This window comes from Pseudophryne corroboree, chromosome 8, assembly GCF_028390025.1.
Source record: "Pseudophryne corroboree isolate aPseCor3 chromosome 8, aPseCor3.hap2, whole genome shotgun sequence".
In the NCBI taxonomy this organism is placed as follows: domain Eukaryota; kingdom Metazoa; phylum Chordata; class Amphibia; order Anura; family Myobatrachidae; genus Pseudophryne; species Pseudophryne corroboree.
Window position 1 is genome coordinate 189934183 of NC_086451.1, and position 19472 is coordinate 189953654.

At 41.7% G+C, this 19472-nt stretch overlaps 1 protein-coding gene across 1 annotated transcript; it reads left to right on the forward strand.

The window, feature by feature from the left end:
* Positions 1–14265: 14265 nt before the first annotated feature.
* LOC134949803 (paraneoplastic antigen Ma1 homolog) lies at positions 14266–15351 on the forward strand. Its single transcript, XM_063938528.1, has one exon. The coding sequence runs from the start codon at positions 14266–14268 to the stop codon at positions 15349–15351; it is 1086 nt and encodes a 361-aa protein (XP_063794598.1).
* The last annotated feature ends 4121 nt before the right edge of the window (positions 15352–19472 follow it).

Consider the following 19472-nt stretch of genomic DNA (forward strand, 5'->3'; position numbering starts at 1 on the left):
GTATTTCTTTTTAATTACCACATAAGAAGTATTTATTTCCAGGAAGGCCCTTGTCTAGATAAGCTCGGAAATGTTTGTTGGACCATGTACAGACCCTTAATATGGGATGAGAAGGATTGAATGAATACTTCGCATGACCTAGAAGCTTGTTGTTGTTTTTTTTTGCAGAACTTGAAAATTCTCCATCAGGATAAGATAACTGGTAGACAGTAATTCACCAAATGGGAAGAATGAGAGAAGTGCAACATTACCCTTTGATAAAACCTGCAGAAGTTACGATTGGGCCTCTATGATGCTAAACCCTTTTTTTTCCTAGCAACAGTGGCCCCTGACTAACTTAATCGACAGAGATTTTGTTATGTAAATTGAAATGTGAAATACATATATTGTACTCCCGCTCAGGAAGTACAAGGTATGTTAGATACTCCCAAAGACTAATGTTGCATTCCACTGTTCTAGATTCATGTCCATCACAGGTAGAGGAAATTATCTCACAGATACCTGGTTCCCTATGAATTTAGGATGGACAGGACACTGGATTGATGGCTGAGGTAGTCCCAGTAGTGACACAGCAAGCACAAGCTTTAATGGGGTTAGACCAAGTAGTCAATCAATTCCCTGTAGTGCCCAATCCAGTTGTCATTTTAATAAAATCCTCTCCACCTCTACAAACTTATCTGTCACCAACCTCTATTCTGTTTTTCGTCAGTTTCCTCCTCATCTTTTGCGTTCACAAAGGGGGTACAATACATGGACCCGATTCTCCCAAGGTTTCAAGTGACAGCCTGAGTATTTTCCCCCAAACCCTACATGACGTTTTACAGTCCTTTCAGTCTGAGAGTGGGTCGGTGCTGATACAATATGTTGATGACTTGTTGTTGTGCGCTGATTCATTTGAGTCATACCTGGCAGATATGAAGCAGTTTCTGTTTCGTCTCTTCCAGACAGGACACTGGGTCTCAAGGGATAAACTACAGTTGTGTAGGACAAGAGTCAAATACCTGGGACGTAGTAGTGGTACATGATTTGACAGTTCATACATCACATGCCGTATTGGTCCTTCAAAGTTCTGCCTGAACCCGGTATGTCTCATCAGCATGATGACACCAGTATATTACTGCATTGTGACCTGTGATGCACAAAGGGTGGAGAATTAGAATACTGGTGAAGGGAAATTTTGTATAGACACTGATATGCATGATGGTATGGAATATCTAAATCAGACCTTTACTACGAGACCAGACATAAGTGACAGCCCGTTGGTGAACGCAGACCTGATATTTTTTTATTTTTCCCTCTTGAGATGTTTTTTTTTCTTTTTCTTTTTTTGAGTTATGCTCATGGTACTCTACATTTGCAAACACACAACAATTAAATTGAGATGCAAATTTGTGTTCCCTACAGGAAAAGGAGGTCTGGAAGGCAAAGGCGTATGGTCCGGAGTCCTCAGGACTCTGGGGAGATGGACAAGGTAAGCCAGTGGCCCCCAGGACGTATCTCCCAAGCCTAGCTGAGGCGGAACATGTGCTGACTCACCTAGGGTAAGGAAGGTATGTGCAAATTGGTAAGAGCATACTGGCATGCACCAGGGTTCTCTTCTCAGGCAAGCAGTAAAGCAATGACCTGTCTTACTTGCATGAGGAAGAACATTTGGTAAGGTAGCACTGACAGAGCCATCCCATACTCCTCCTGCAGACGGACCTTTTCAGGTAATACAAATTGACTTCATACAGTTAACACCCTGTAGGAATTTGAAATAAGTATTGGTGTGCACTGATGTTTTCTCAAACCAGGTAGAGGCATTTCCTGCCACCACAAATACTGCTGTGTTTACTGCAAAGAAAATTGTGCAGAAATTTGTGTGTAAATATGGTGTCCTTAGGATTAGGAGCAAAGTGATAGCTTGAAACTGGACTATTATGGTCATAGACACTGCCACTAGTGTTATGTAGCATTGGAACCACTCCCAGAACCCCACTTAACAAATCACCCTCTTTGAATTTTTTTTTTTGTAAGACAACCTCATGTCATGATCGATCTGCACCATTATCAGAAATACACCAATGAGGTAAAAGTACAGTACCTTATCAAGATGAGCCAGCATTTGAGAACTTAATAAAAGAACTTGAAACTGTTGATTCCTGATATGCCAACTACTAACTGTCTTGATTGTGAACCAAGAGACTGTGTGATTGTTCTTATACTCAGGTTGCCTAATAGACAGGTGGGAGGACCATATCAAGTTTTGTTGACAGCACGATCCCAGTGAAAGTAGCCAAGAGAGAGACTCGGGTCCATGAATTCCCATTGCAGGAAAGTCGGTAGTCCGGAAGGAACTCGTAAAGTGAGTGAGATCGCAGAAGTATCACCTGAGAGTCTGTTCTGTGAAGACTGAGAGGCGGCACTGTTGAACACTACCTGAGCGTACTAAAGGATTACAGAAAGACTAGTCGTTGTAATGGATTTGCTATGGGCAAGATTTGTTTTGTTCTATCTTTCTTTTTCCCACTGACAAACATTTTTTTTTCCAGGACATTCTATTTTTGTGAGGTTTTCATGAGGAGTCGAGTGTGGAACTGGAACTGGTTCTGGAGAAAGGACTGATGTCTTTATAGATTCAGCCTATCACTTTGTTAAAGCCAGAGAAAATCATAGGTCTAGTAGTTACGGAGTTCGGAGGTAACGTGATAGGCTATTGTCTGAAGAATACTGTATTTTGTAGTTATTGTGCCCCTATAATTGAAGATGAGTGAATCCAGATATGTCAGTCTAGCAATAAGGCAGCATTTGACAGACATCCCTTGAGTGATTACAACTCACTAGTGGGTAAGGTCTTAAACCAAACAGAATGTTGGAGGTGCTCACAGGTACCTCTAAGACAAAATAATGCAGAACTAGTGCCACCCTCCTTAGAGTTAGCTGAGGTACTTAAATTAAACGGAGGGGGAAAGGGACTGGTGGACAAGGAATATAATATAACTAGACCCCCTAGTTTTAAGATCCACCGGTACCATAGATAAATCCCTGGTATGTTTAAATCTCACCAATTTCAGGAAATCAGGAAATTGGGAGGTAATCAGGAACAATCAGACAATGGCTATTCACACTAAAGAGCTCATTAATATAAGTGGAAGAAAAGTATATGAGTGGCTCTCCCCGAACTATGAAGGTTTATGTTATATAGGAAGGAAACTACCTGAAATAATAACCCTTGTTCAATGATGAAATGCATACGATTCAAAAATGGAAACAATGTTCAGGGAGTGATAGGAATATATACCATGAAAATTTTATATGTCTCTTTCACAATCTGTTTATGTTTTCTCCCTCTACCCAGCAAAACCTCTATCTGTTTATGTTTTCTCCCTCTACCCAGCAAAACCTCTATCGAATCCGAACAGCAGTGTGCAAAGACGTAGGTGCATGTATGTGTGCAACGTTCATTCAAATCAGACATCATATGTCATAGCACTGTCCCAGCATACTCTATAGGTTGAATGTCATCCCACACCCAACCAGTGGTCCCGTGACTGCCGAGTGCATATAGAGGATGTCCCGTCCTCCTCCCTGTCTTCCCCAAATATAGTCAATGTCTGCTTTGCTAAATGAATACATACGTGTGTCTAGGTCACCGATTATGTGTTTGAAATATTTATTTTTGTAATTATGTTTAGTGTGGTAGTTATGACAATTATTGTCTGCTGTCAAAGGGTGGACTGTCGAAGTAAAAAATATTACATACACACCACATACAAACTCCAAACAGATGGGTCTCTGTTTGTGCGTTTTGCGCATATACGGTAGTATACGCATTCGTACAGAGAAGACATATACAACATATTCATACAACACATAGACAAAACATGTTTAGCATCATCATGTATTAAATTATATAATAGAGTATAACATCATATATATAAGTATTATTGGAATGGAACAAGACAAACATATCATGCTTAGTGTCAAAATGATTAGGGGAATGACTGTGTTAATTTGATAGCTCTGGGAAGATTGTAGCACATTGCAACGATTAGTTATGATTAAATGTATGAATACAAAAGATTTCCTGAAGACACATGTGCCAGCAACCTAGAACAAAAGCCCTCAAATTGACCAATAACACATCATTAATGAGAGATCTCCCTCCTCTGGACCAATAACAGAAGACTCAGTCCCAGACATGTACTTCCCCCAATACACAGTATTTCCCCTCACCCAGGAAGCTCTGTTGTTTCATTGCTGTTGGTGCAGATTCTAAAATGGAGACGACTGTGCTTTGAGCAAATTGGGTGAAGTATGCTGGCTGTAATTGATCCTTATGTAACTACAACTGCTTCTTGTGTAATTGTAACTCTGTAACCATATATATATTGTACATATGTTATATTATATGCATACCCTTTTAATATCAAATATATACATCTCTGAGCATTGGACCTCAGCCGACAATGTGTGCGACTGCTTGTTTTCTCTTAAGGGATGTAGTGTTTGTGACATACAGCGCACTTTTATCATATTTGGTAATAAGATGCGCCGTGCGTCCGCAGCATATATTAACGTTGGCATTTAAAGGTAGCATGATTGATTTACTTATTGGAGACTTAAAGAAATAGTATTTTACTTAAAAGAAGGCTGTGATTTAAACTGTTTATTTATCTCTTCTTGGTAGACAGTCCTCTTTACTTATTTGAGGCTTGGAGTTATTTCTGGGAGCCAGACAGGTTTCATTCCAAAACTACTTTAGTTACCTAAAGGCTAGAATACAAAGTATCTTACTTATCTGATTCTGGGAGACTTGACCATCATTACCGACTGGGAGCCTGACTGATACCTGAAAACTGGAATCCAAATTGTTTTGCTTACTTAATCCTGGGAGCCATGCTACTTTACTTACCTATAGGCTGAGCCAAACTGCTATACATACTATACTTAAGTCAGAGAACTACAGTAGACACTTTTAGTTACCCTAAGTCTAAGATCCAAATTGTTTTACATAACTGATCCTGCTTAACTTACCTGAAGTCTGAAAGTCAGACTACATAATTTACCAGAGGCTTAGAGCCAGACTGCTATGCTTACCTGAAGGTTAGGATACTAATTGTTTTACTTACCTCATCCTGGGAGCGAGACTGCTTCACTTAATTGAGGCTTGGAGCCAAACTGCTATACTTACCTGATGGTTGGGATACAAATAGTTTTACTTATCATTTATTGACCACCTTCTAGAAAATAAAAGGTGGAATCTGATTGGTTGACATGGGCAACATTTCCACTTCTATGATCCCACAGTTTAGTAAATATACCTTCTAAACTACTTTTCTTATCCAAAGTCTAAGAGCTAAACTATTTTATTTAACTAACTGATCCTGGGATCCAAATTGCTTACCTTAAGTCTGGAAATCAGACTGCTTAAATTACCACAGTCTGGAAGCTACATCATTTACCAGAGGCTTAGAGCCAGCCTGCTATACTTACCTGAAACCTGGGATCCTAAATGTTTCACTTACAGTACCTGAACCTGGGAGACACACTGCTTTACTTACTTGAAAGCTGTTTTGGTAGCCTAAAGGCAGGGTTTCAAATGATTTTACCCATTCCTGAAAGCTTTGACTATACTTACCAGAAAAGTTGGGATCCCAACTGTCCTATTTACCTAATTCTGGAAGGTGGACTGCTTTACTTGAGGCTTGGAGCAAGATTGCTATACTTACCTGAAACCTGGCATCCAAATTATTTGACTTTCCTGATCCTGGGAGCTGCACTGCTTATTCACCTTAAAACTGGGATCCAAATTGTTTTACTTTCCTGATGCCGGAAGTTAGACTGATATAATTAACTGAAGTCTGGAATCCAAAGTGTTTTACTTACCTAATGCTGGGATCCACACCGCTTTACTTACAGCACCTGAAGTCTGAGAACTAAACTGCTACACTTTCCTGAAGTCAGAGAACTAGACTCCTTTACTTACCAAAAGTTAAGTTTCAAACTGTTCTACTTACCTGGTCCTGGAATCTAAATTGCTTAACGTACCTGAAGTCTAGCTGTCAGACTGCTTAATTTACCAGAGGCTTGGAGCCAGACTACTAAACTTACAAGAATGTTTGGATCCAAATTGTTTTACTTGATCCTGCCAGCCAGACTGCTTTAGTAACCTAAATGATGGGAGGAAGACTGCTATACTAACCTGAAAGTTGGGATCCAAATTGATTTTCTTAGTTTATCCTGTGAGGCAAACTGTTTCATTTACTTAAAGTTTGAGTCAGACCGCTTTTCTTTGTTGACGGCTGAAAGCCAAGTTGTTTTCTTAACATAATCCTGGGAGACAAACCACTTTACTTACCTAAAAGCTGAGATCCAAACTGTTTTGCTTACATGTTGCTGGAAGTAAGACTTTATGTACTTTCCTGAAGTCTGGAATCCAAAATGTTTTATTTACCTTATGCTAGGAGGAAAACTGCTTTACTTACGTGATGTCTAGAATCAAAAATATTTTATTTACGTTATGTTGGGAGCTAGAATGTTTCCCTTTTCTGAAGGCTTGAATCAAAAACTGTTTTCTTAGCCTAGAAGTCACACTGCTATATTTGAAAGCTGGAAGTCAGACTGCCTAACTTACCAAGGGCTTGCGGCCAGACTGCTATATTTACCTGAAGGTTGGGATTCCAGCTGTCTTACTTACCTGTTCCTGGGAGGCAGACAGTTTTAATTGCCAAAGGCTTGGAGTTAGAAAGCAATACTTCTTACCTGAAGCCTGGGATCCAAATTGTTTAACATATCTGATCCTGAGACCACTTAACTAAATTCTGGGAGCCAGGCTGCTATACCTGAAGGCTTGGATTGATATTGACTTACATGATTTTGAGAGCCACACTTCTTTACTCACCTGAAAGCTTGGATCCAAATTGCTCTACTTACCTGATGCTGAAGTCAGACTGACATACTTAATTGAAGTCTGGAATCCCAAATATTTTACTTATCTTTTACTTACCGGCATCATCAATGGTACTCTCACAGCGCAGTCCCTTCCTTCAGCGGCCACCACAGAGCAACCAATGGTCAGTCACCCTCCTTACATAGACTTTGTTGTGTTCTGCTCTCTCCCACCCACGGAGTGCTCATTCTACAGCTGCTGTCACTGGCTACCCCAGAGCTGCAGTGGGGAGAGTAGCGAAAGGGGGGGGGGGGGAACCCCTGCAGAGTGACTCTGCCTGGCATAATGTGTAAAAGGGGAATCTGCCTGCCTAATGTGTAAGAAAGGGGACTCTACCTGCGGTACTGTGTGACAGGGGACTGCCATAATGTGTAAATGGGGGCTCTGCCTGGCGTAATGTGTAAAAGGGGGCCTGTGCCTGGTGTAATGTGTAAAAAGGGGACTCTGCCTGTCTAATGTGTAGTAAGGGGGACTCTACCCACAGTACTGTGTAAAAGGGGACTCTACCTGCCGTAATGTGTAAAAGGGGACTCTACCCACAGTACTGTGTAAAAGGGGACTCTACCCGCAGCACTGTGTAAAAGGGGACTCTACCTGCGTAATGTTTAAAAGGGGACTCTACCTGCTGTAATGTGTAAAAGGGGGCTCTACTTGGAGTAATGTGTGATAGGGTCTCTACCTGGAGTGAAGTGTAACATGGGGCTCTACCTGGCTTAATGTGTGACAGGGGCTCTACCTGGCATAATGCATGACAGGGGCTCTACCTGGTGTAATGTGTGTAAGTGGTGCTACTGTGCAGCGTAATTTGAATAATGGAGACTATTGTACTGCGTAATATGAATTGGTATTAATTTGTGGCCATTCCTTTTCCCCATGAAGCAACGACCCTATATTTTTGCCACATGCATACGCTGCGCACTGGCCCTATTTAAAATATGGGGGTCGATGATCCTGTTTCTTGCACACAGCGCTAAAATATCTAGTTACAGCACCTTTGCTATACGTACCTGAAGTCATAGAACTAGACTGCTTAACTTACCCAATGTCTAATTTACTTACCGTATCCTTGAAGGCAGACTGCTTCACTTAGCTGAGGCTGGGCACAAGACTGTTTTACTTACCTGGAGGCTGGCATTCACATTGTTTTACTTGCATGATCCTGGAAGACAGACTGGTATACTAATCTAAAGGCTGGAAACCAAATTGTTTTATTTTCCTAGTCCTGGGAGCCACAATGCTTAAGTTACTAATGGCTGGGTTCCAAACTGTTTCACTTGCCTGATCCTGAAATCCAACTTACCTGACGTTTGAAATTCAGACCACTTAAATTATCAGAGGCTTGGAGGACACTGCTATAAGAATCTGATGTCTGGGATGCCAACTGTCCTACTTACCTATTTCTGAGAGGCAGACTACTTAACTGAGGATTGGAGCCAGACTGCAATACTTACCTGAAGCCTGGGATCCTAATTGTTTCACTTACCTGATCATGGGAGCCCACTGCTTTATTCACCTGAAAACTGCAATCCTAATTGATTTTCTTACCTTATGCCGTAAGTCAGACAGATATAAATACCTGGAGTCTGGAATCCAAAATGTTTTACTTACCTTATGCTAGTAGCCAGGCTGTTCCACTTTCCTAAAGGCAGGAATCAATATTGGTTTACTTTCCTAATCCTGGGAGCCACATTGCTTAATTTACCTGAAGTTTGGAAGTCAGACTGCTTAAAATTACTAGAGGCTTGGAGCCAGTCTGCTATATTTACCTGAAGCCTGGGATTCAAATGGTTTTACTTAACTGATCGTGGTAGCAAGTCCACTTACATAAATGCTGGGAGGCAGACTGCTTTACTCACCTGATAGCTGGGACCCAAATTGTTTTACTTACCTTATGCTGGGATTTAAACTGCTTTATTTAGCTGGAGCTGAAAGTGAGCCTGCTATACTTACCTGAAGGCTGGGATCCAAAATGTTTTTCTTACTTTATCCTGGCAGTCAGTCTACTTCACTTACCAGATGCTTGGGGCCAGACTGCTATACTTAGCTGACGAATGGATTCCCAACCATACCACTTACTTATGGCAGACTGCTTAACTTACTTGAGGCTTGGAGCCAGACTGCTAACTTACCTGAAGGATGAAATCCAAAATGTGTCACTTACCTTATCCTTAAAGCCTCTGTAATACTTACCTGAAGGCTGGAAGCCAGACTGCTTTACTTATCTGCGGCTTGTGGCCAGACTGCTATACTTACCTGAAGCCTGGGATCCAAATTGTTTTAGTTACTTGATCACCTAGGAGCCATATCGCATTACTCCCCTGAAAACTGGGATCCAAATTAATTGACTTAACTGATGCTGGAATCATAGTAATATACATACTTGAAGTCTGGAATTCAAAATTTTTACTTACCTTATTCTGGGGGGCAGATTTATTCACTTTCCTAAAGACAGGAATCGATACTATTCTACTTACCTAATTCTGGGTGCCACACTGCTTAACTTTCCTGAAGTCTGGGAGCCAAACTGCTATACTTACCTGAAATGAAAGAACTAGGCTCCTTTATTTACCCAAAGTCTAAGTTCCAAACATAGTCCTGGGATCCAAAATGCTTAACGTACCTGAAGTCTGGAAGTCTGACGGCTTAAAGTACCAGAGGCTTAAAGCCAGACTGCTATACTTCCACTGAAGGTTGGATCCCAACTGTCCTACTTACCTATTCCAAACGGTTTAACTTACCTGGTCCTGGAATCCAAATTGCTTAATGTATAGAAGTCAGACTGCTTAACTTACCAGAGGCTTGGAGCCAGACTGATATACTTACCTGAAGGCTGGGATCCAAATTGTTTTATTTACCTGATACTGGGAGGCAAACCACTTTACTAACCTAAATGCGAGGCAAGCTGCTATACTAACCTGAAGGCTGGGATCCAATTGTTTTACTTATCTAATCCTGAGAGCCAGACTGCTTCACTTACCAGAAGCTGTTATACTTAACTGAAGACTAGGATCCCAACCTTTCTACTTACCTATTCCTGGTAGGCAGACTGCTATACTTACACTTACTTGAGTCTTGGAGCCAGACTGCTATACTTACCTGTAAGGCTGGAATCCAAATTGTTTTACTTACTTTATCCTGGAAGCCTCGCAAAACTTACCCGAATGCTGCGAGCCAGACTGCTTTACCTACCTTACCCTAGGACCCAGACTGATTCACTTACCTGAGGCTTGGAGCCAGACTGATATACTTACCTGAAGGCTAGGATCCAAATTGTTTTACATACTTCATCCTGGAAACCAGGCTGCTATACTTACCTAAAGGCTGGAAACCAGATTGGGTTATTTTTTAACCTAATCCTGGGAGCCATACTGCTTTACTTTCTTAAAGGCTGGGTTACAAACTATTTCACTTACTTGATCCTGGGATCCAAATTGCTTAACTTACCTGAAGTCTGGAAGTCAGCGTAATTTAACTAAACTAGCTTGGAGCTAAACTGCTATAGTTACTTAAAGCTTGTAATCCAAATTGTTTTATTTACCTGATTCTGTCCTAGAATCAGGTAAATAAAACCTGATTTCATTCACCTGAAAGTTGGAATCAAAATTGTTTAACTTACCTGATGGCACAAGTTCGATTGATATATTTACCTGAAGCCTTGAATCCAAAATGTTTTGCTTACCTTATGCTGGGAGCCAGATTGTTGCACCTTCCCTATGGCTGGAAATCAAGCCACACTGATTTACCTTACCTTACCTTACCTAAAGGCTGGGCCAAACTGCTATACTTAATTAAAGATGTAAATGTATACTTCAGCATGGTTTGTATTTATAAGGTGTCATTTATCATGTTACAGATGGTAATGTAGGTAGTAAAAAGTACCTATAGTAACCTCTAGTTTCTCACAGACCTATATTGGAGTCTGTGTCTCCCTTGCTTGTTTGTTGTTGCTGGTTAATAAGACTTTGCTTGACTGATGTGTAGCCTTGTAAGCTCTCCTTTTGTAATCTGCATTAACCGCACTCTGCTTTGTTAAGTCCTTGGTTTTATTTGTCTACAACCACTCATCCCCCACGAGGCCAGGCCCCTCCCCATGAGGCCATGCCGCTTTTTTTAATGCACCAGGGGTGCTTACCTCAGTGATCAGTACCCTGCCCTACAAAAATCCTAGAGTGAACACTACATAGTGATTAACTATATCCAACATAATGATCAACTTAACTTTCATTAAATTTCTTGATTAACTGCAACTAATGTGCTATACTGTTCAAGCCTACTGAAATATGGTTTGTGCAGGGGCAGATAGGGCCAGCTGTTCTATCACTGTCTGACAGCTGGGCCCGTCCACCAGAATAAGAGGAACTGTAGGCAAGAAAGTGGGATATGAGCAGTAGACTGGCACAGTAGCAGATTCTTCAGTGCATGCACCAGTTTGAGGAGGGACCCACATGGAGAGTGCACAATGGCACCCACTGAAGTTAAACTTCCCTTAGTGCATGGCGTAGAGAGCTTTGTTTAATCTTCATTATGCCTGCCCTGTGCTGATAGTGAGTGCAGGAGGGTGTTACGGCTCTGGGCCGCTTCTCACATCCTAACCCTCTACCACCAGACTAACAGCAACGGCGACAATCCCATCACTACTGTACATGTCATGCCTGTATAAGTCCCCGATAAATCCCCATTACCATGTGTTACAGTATCTTGGCTCCGGTGGTAGCTTGTCACGGATTATGCTTCGGGTGCCTCATGCTTGAAATCTGACAAATGCCTGCATCACAACCCCTGAAGATCCTATTAACAGCGATAAAGTACCACTGCTAATAGGATACCACCCTAAGTATTAATATTAATTCTAGATCATCAGCGTGGCTGTGGCATCTTGTCTCCAGCATAAAAATGTTGTCTATTCAAAATACACATAAAGTACATGTAGCATAGACATTATCTACATATCTCACACATTTGTGGACGTATATTAGGTACGTCTCATTGCTAGGAATTTGGCATATGAGTGAAATGATTAATGTGCCTATGTGTATAGTTAATCTAAATCTGTACTCAGTTATTTATATTTATTTAAAACCAGTGAATATAGTTGAATAAGTATACATTGGAGGTATATAGCTGTGTAATATACATGGTGTGGTATAGAGGTGCAAACTTATTGAGGTACTATGGAACTTTGTGTGGGTATTCCCATATGCATCATAAATGTGAGGTGACCATGTTCCATTGAACTAGATTGAAAGCGCTTCTCACCTGATTGGAGGACAGGTGCCCTGAGGTGAAGCTGGGCACATGTATTTGCAGGTGACTCGCGCGACCTCGGCGGGAAGGACCCGCGTCGCATGACTAGACCCTGGAATATAAATAAGGGAGCCTTCGGCTGAGAGGGGGTCTTTTTCGAGTGCGCAGCCTCTGGAGCTGTTTCCCCTTCTCCAGCGCCGCTATTTGAGCTGTAAACTCTTGGCGGTTGCTGGGGGTGAGGGGGAGGCAACAGCGGGCGGTAGTGCACTGTTCTAGGAGCCGCTGGCCGAGCCTATGAGAGAGGTGCGGTCAGCTGAAGAGGCGGTGCCCGAGGTGCAGTGGGGGAGTGACGGAGAAGCGGCTCAGGTGCCGGGCTGCAGCGAGAAGTGACCCGGTGAAGTGCCAGCGCAGGCTCCTCCATTATTTCAAGGTGTCAGAGAGAGCCGGCCATCCCCTTAGATGAACATACTTACCATCTATAACGGGTCGCTATAGCGAAGCATAGCCGGGATGCCGACGCTGCTACCTGTATGATCCTAAAGATTGAAGGTCTGCCAATCAGAGCGCCTGGGGGGCGTGGCTACTACGGATAACCTCGCGCAATTGGCTGGAGCTGATTGAGAAGCCATCAGAGGTCTGTGAAACTCTGCACACAATCACTATAGGTCAGCACTTATTAATACTAATACAGCTGCAGCACACAGGATTTCTACACCTATTATATTAGAAAAAAAACCCACCTCTAATGAGACTAGAGTTTTACAAGGCTGCTGAGCTTATCCCCCATATTGACTATTCGTAAGGAGAGAGATATATATATACTATCTATTAAATCCAGTATCTGCCAAATGACTCATAACAGAGAGGGGTATTATCAGCAATAAATTGTTTATTGACACTTGATAATAGCGTACATAATAGTCAAGGAGAGCTATTATTAACAGTGGTAAGAGCAGAAAGTAATTAACAGTTTCCACATTACGGTAGAGACTATGCTGCTACTTCTATAAGCTCCATCTGGAAAGTTTACTTGTAGTGACATCTAGTGGATAGACTTGGTATTCTCAGTTATTATTCATTCACCTCAGGATTTCAACAGTGGATACCAGTTGGATACAATAATACTTATGTATCATTAAGAGGATACGTTTCTTAGTACAAGTAACTAATTTGTCTCAACAACTCCAATAGGCAGGAAAAAGGATACTTTTTGAGTCAATTCTGGATTAACAGACAGATAGATCCCATTCTTAACTGAGGATCAGCTTCTCCACTCATATAGGAGTAAAGGAAATATAGAAACATATATATGCATATATATATATCTCCCATAAAGACTACTATACTAATAAGTTGTAAATATTATGAATTATTATAATACAGCTAGAGAATATAAGTTAATAAAATTGCTACAGTAATGATTGTAAATGCAATACAGTTTACCGTTAAAATATTATTATAATAGTAATTGAAATACTATTTGTGGGGTAGTAACTGGTCAATAATATTTACCTTGTATAGGATTGATATACCTTACCGTTAATAGTGACATGATGTAAATTATAGGCCGTGTCATATCGAAGGTTGAAGCCATGTGTAATATGATGCTAATGAGCAAATCTTTGAAACAGTAAATACTTTAAAATATACAGGCATTGTGGTACTGTGTTTCACTTACCTTGAAGTCAAGAAAAGTGACAGGAATTCAGAGAATACAGGTAAACCTTTATAGGTACAGCAGTAATTGTATGACATATATATGGGTTTTCCCAAACTTACCCAAATACTATACATATATATATATATATATATATATATATATATATATTATGTTACAGTCAATAAGTTTGGGTGGAGGCACTTAACTTACCTGAAACGTTAGTTCCCTGAAGAAAGGTAAACAGGGGTTACATTTGGAGGCACCGCATGAGATCATTTTGTAAGTTACTCAGGGATAGGTGAAGCACAGTAGCAGAATGACCCAATATACAAGGAGTGACGCCTTTGATTGGTGTATAAGGAAGGGAGTAATTCCTGAAAGGAGTTTTGTATTGATAGGGGATCTCACATACACCACGGATGGTACTATTATGACAGAGATGCTATTTCTTTTTGGGATAAAGCAACCACGGATTGCTGATAAACAGTTTAGAGAAAGTGGAGAGATGAGTGCTGTATTAATAACTACTAGTCATGATTTAGAGTCTGAGTTGCTTCCAAAAGTGGTGGCTGTGAGGTCTAACGCTGAGCGCAGGTGGAAAATTTTATGGCCTGAAAAGGACAGCAGTGAAAGGGCTGCTGAACCATTAATGGTGGGTGACATGTCTTATTCAGCTAGTGGAGATCCCTCTGCAGCTGTGGGAGAAGGTAGTCAATCTCAGGGCCTTGAGGAAAAGATAGGGAATCAGTTAGAGGTTATAGCTAATAAAGTAGTACATCAATTAGAACGGTGGCACTATGAGGGTAGCTATAGGCGATTGAGGCTTTTTTCGGGAATACTTCCTGTGCCTGTAGGCGAGGAATCTTATGAGGCGTGGAGAGAGACAGCCATACAACAGTCTGAGGAGTGGCATTGTCCTGATCATATAAAGAAACAAAGAATAGTGGAAAGTCTACGGGGACCCGCTATGGGAATTATTCAGGCTACTAGAAAAAGTAATCCCGAAGCTGCGGTAGCTGACTACTTCCAGGCCTTAGATTACACATATTGGATATTGGAGGATGTAGGTGATTTGGTTGCCAGATTTCACCATACCTATCAGGAGACAGGGGAAAAGTTATCGCAGTATGTGTATAGACTAGATAAATTAATCCATAAAATTATAGATAAAGGAGGGTTAGCTCCTGCTGAAGCTAATAGCAGCCGATTGAAACAGTTAATTAGGGGAGCGTTAACAACTGACCCTGTAGCTCAACGGTTGCGTTGTACAGCTTTATTATTAGGAAGTCCTACCCATAATGATTTAATTAAGGAGATTACTCAGGAGGAAGCTTTAATTGCTACTAGAGAAAAGACTCATGCCAAGGCTGTAAAAGTGGTGGTACCCTCCCCTGAGGCCCAAGGGTCACGGGAGGATAAGTTAGTTTCCATGGTAATGGAACAAAACAAGAAAATAGACCAGCTTATACTTGCCCTAAATCAAAGGGTGGTACTCTCCAACGTTACCTCCAAGTAATTCCCCTCGGGGAAGTAACAGTGGTAGAAGAAATTTTAGGAGAGGTGGAAGCTTTATAAATAGAGGGTGTTTCCGATGCGGGCAGCTAGGACATAGAGCAATGGAATGTTCCTTAGGATGGGAAATAACTGAAGGAACTAATGTTCAGTTAGATAATTCTCTTCCTCAGGGAAACGATGGTGGGAGATCGGCGGGCCACTCACCGTCTCCCAGAAATTAGATGTAGATTCAATGGGGAGTACCCAGTGGAGTAGTTCCATTCCGGATGGTATGATAGGACCTGCTCCACGTGTGGTCATTAAATTAAATGGACATCCATGCCCTGTTTTGTTGGACAGTGGGTCCCAGGTGTTCATTATATTCGAGCATTGGTATAAACATTATCTATCTGATGTCCCTATCATGCCCCTGGAAGGACTGGTAATATGGGGATTAAGTGAACAGAAATACCCTTATTTAGGTTATGTGGTAGTTAATATAGAGTTTCCGGAGGGATTCATGGGTGTGTCGGAGCCTTTACCTCTAATTGCTCTGGTATGCCCAGAATCCCCAGGTGATAAAACTGTAATGCCAGTGATCATCGGGACTAATGCTCATTTATTCAGGGTCCTCAGTGATTGGTGTTTAAAAATGTGTAGGGAAGCCACCGTTATTACTATGTCGACTTGCCATGAGAAATACAGGGAAGGGGAGTCTGAGCACAGAGAGTCCTCTCTGGTTCGGGGTCAGTCCATCGAAGATTTAACTCCATGTTTCCAGGGGAGTGACATTGGGTTGGCAGAACGAAATACTTTATGTGAGGAATTGATGGAACGAGAGCATGTCTTCTCTCTTGGCGAATGGGATCTGGGAAAAGCAGAAGGAGTGGAACACTGTATAAAACTGACTGATGAGACTCCTTTCAGGGAGAGGTCACGCAGACTTGCTCCTGCAGATTTTGATGATGTCAGACAGCATCTTCAAACTCTCTTGGAAACAGAAGTTATTCAACACTCTGAAAGTCCATATGTATCCCCTATCGTAGTGGGCCGTAAAAAAATGGCAAAATTCGAATGTGTATTGATTATCGCACACTTAACCAACGCACTGTGCCTGATCAGTACACTGTTCCTAGGATAGAGGAGGCATTGGACTGTTTGCAGGGGAGTCAGTGGTTCACTGTGTTGGACCTGCGGAGTGGGTATTACCAAATACCTATGAGTCACCAGGATAGAGAGAAGACCGCTTTCATTTGTCCTTTGGGTTTCTTTGAATTTTTAAAGATGCCTCAGGGAATCAAGGGTGCCCCAGCCACCTTTCAGAGAACCATGGAGCAGACGGTGGGTGATATGAATTATCGTGAGGTATTAGTTTACCTTGATGATATTATCGTTTTTGGGTCCTCACTGCAGGAACATAACCACCGTCTGCTCAAGGTACTGGATAGATTATTGAAGAAAGGCTTTAAACTTTCTGTGGACAAATGTAAGTTCTGCCTGCCCTCTGTGACTTACTTGGGACATGTGGTGAGTCGACAGGGTATTTCTAGCGATCCAACTAAAGTTGAAGCTGTGAACGGGTGGCCTAGACCCACAAAATTAAAGGAGTTAAGATCATTCCTTGGGTTTTGTGGGTACTATCGCCGCTTTGTGCCCTATTATTCTGTAATATGTCGCCCTCTCACTGATTTGACCAAGGGGTATCCGCCAGTTGGTAAAACCACAAAGGTCTCATCATGTAAAAAGGAGGGATATTTTAAACCATCTGAAGAGTTTGGGGATAGATGGACACATGAGTGTGAAGAGGCCTTCCTTAAATTAAAATGGAGTCTTACCAATGCTCCTGTATTGGCCTATGTTGACCCCACTCTGCCTTATACATTACATGTGGATGCATCCCTTGATGGTCTAGGGGCAGTGTTGTACCAAACTCATGAAGGAAAGTTACAACCGGTATCTTATATCAGCCGGGGATTGTCCAATAGTGAGAGGAGATATCCTGTACACAAATTAGAGTTCCTTGCTCTTAAATGGGCTGTTGCTGATAGATTTCATGAGTATCTGTATGGGGCAAGTTTTGAGGTGTTCACTGACAATAACCCCCTGACCTATGTGCTTACCACCGCTAAATTAGATGCCACAGGGCACAGGTGGTTAGCTGCTTTGTCTATCTATGATTTCAAGATTAAATATCGCCCAGGCATCAACAACATAGATGCAGATTCTTTGTCTAGATTATCTAGAATCAAGAGTGAAATAGATAGATCTGAGTGGATTGAAGTTCCTGCAACTACCATTAAGGGATTGTGTTTTAACATCCCATGTGTAATGGCAGAAAGTGGGGAATGCATTAGTGCCCTTGGAGCCTCTGACAATGCTTTACCTCTGGCCTATTGTTGGTTAAGCCAACTAGAATTAGGGGGCTTGCCACATATAGGTCAGGGAAAGATCCGTATGGAACAACGGAATGATCCTGATATCTCCATTGCTATACTCTGTCTTGAGTCTGGTCGTGCTGAACGTGATATGAGTTCTCTAACACATGCCTCCAAGTTACTGATGCGGCAAATAAAGCAATTAACTCTAAAGAATGGAATACTGTACCGTGAATTAGTTAAATCCAATGGGAAATTTAAATTACAATTAGTTACTCCACGGTGTTATAGAAAAACTATTTTGAAAGCATTACATGATCAGCACGGCCATCTCGGGGTAGAAAAGACAAAGGGACTGATAACTGATCGGTTTTACTGGCCCTTGATGGAACAGGATATTGAAAACTACTGTAGGACCTGTGGTAGCTGTATTTTGAGGAAGACTCTCCCCACCAAGTCCGCTTCTCTTGTTAATCTTCAGAGCCATGGTCCCATGGATCTAGTATGCATTGATTATTTATCATTGGAAACGTCACCTGGGAAGGAATGTAACAGACTTGTAGTAACGGATCACTTCACCCGTTATGCCCAGGCTTATGTTACTTCTGATCAAAGGGCCGTTACCGTAGCCAAAACTTTATGGGAAAGGTTCTTTGTTCACTATGGTTTACCAGCCCGATTGCACTCCGACCAGGGGCGGGATTTTAAAGGAAGAGTTATTCGGGAGCTCTGTCTGTGCTGTGGGATTAAGAAATCCCGGACTACTCCTTACCACCCACAGGGTAATCCTCAGCCAGAGCGGTTTAACCACACCCTGCTTGATATGATGGGCACCTTGGACCCCATGTGCCAAACACAGTGGAGTAGAAGGATATGTCACCTAGTGCATGCCTATAATTGCACTAGGAATGAATCCACTGGGTACTCCCCATATGAATTAATGTTTGGGCGGGAAGCCCGACTGCCCATAGATGTCTCATTAGGACTTCCCTCCCAGGATGCTGATGGACAAACTCATTCTCAATATATAATTAAATTACGAAAAGAGCTTAAATATGCATATAAAATAGCTCAGGAAGCTTCCAGAAAAGCGGGGGCCAAAAACAAGATCAAACATGACTTACGCGTAAAGGAAAATGTATTAAGGGAAGGAGATCGAGTGCTAGTACAGCAACTGGGACTCCCCAGATGATGAAAATTAGCATATCGATGGAGGCCTGATCCATATGTGGTAATAGATCAATTACCCAACATAGCCGTTTATAAACTACGGCCAGAGTCGGGGGAGGGAACAGTTCTCACATACCACCGACAGCATCTCTTGCCTATATCACAAAATCTTCGTCTTCCTGAGGTTGTTAAAGCAACACCACTGAGATGATCTAATTAGAAAAATAGTGGAAGAATGAGATCTACAGATAGCCAAAAACAAATAGAAGAAAGCCCTGGTGAAAATAATGATGAGACCAATTACACTGATGAAGGTGCGGGATATTTTTATTATGATAATAATAAGTCAAGCAATGTCTACCAGCATAACAAGTGTGACCCACACCAGGTTTTAGAGGAGACTCCTTTGGGAAAGGAATATGTTATGTCCTCCAGAAATAGTAAAGGGAGTGGTATAGTGTTAGAAAGGGAACTGGTCTCAGAATGTGAGTCTAATGACTCAGTGGGTATTCCAATAAGTGACCTTTACGATGAGCCAGTAACTCCAGATGCAGGTGAGGAGATAGGGGGAAGGTATAGGATATACAGAGAACGAAGG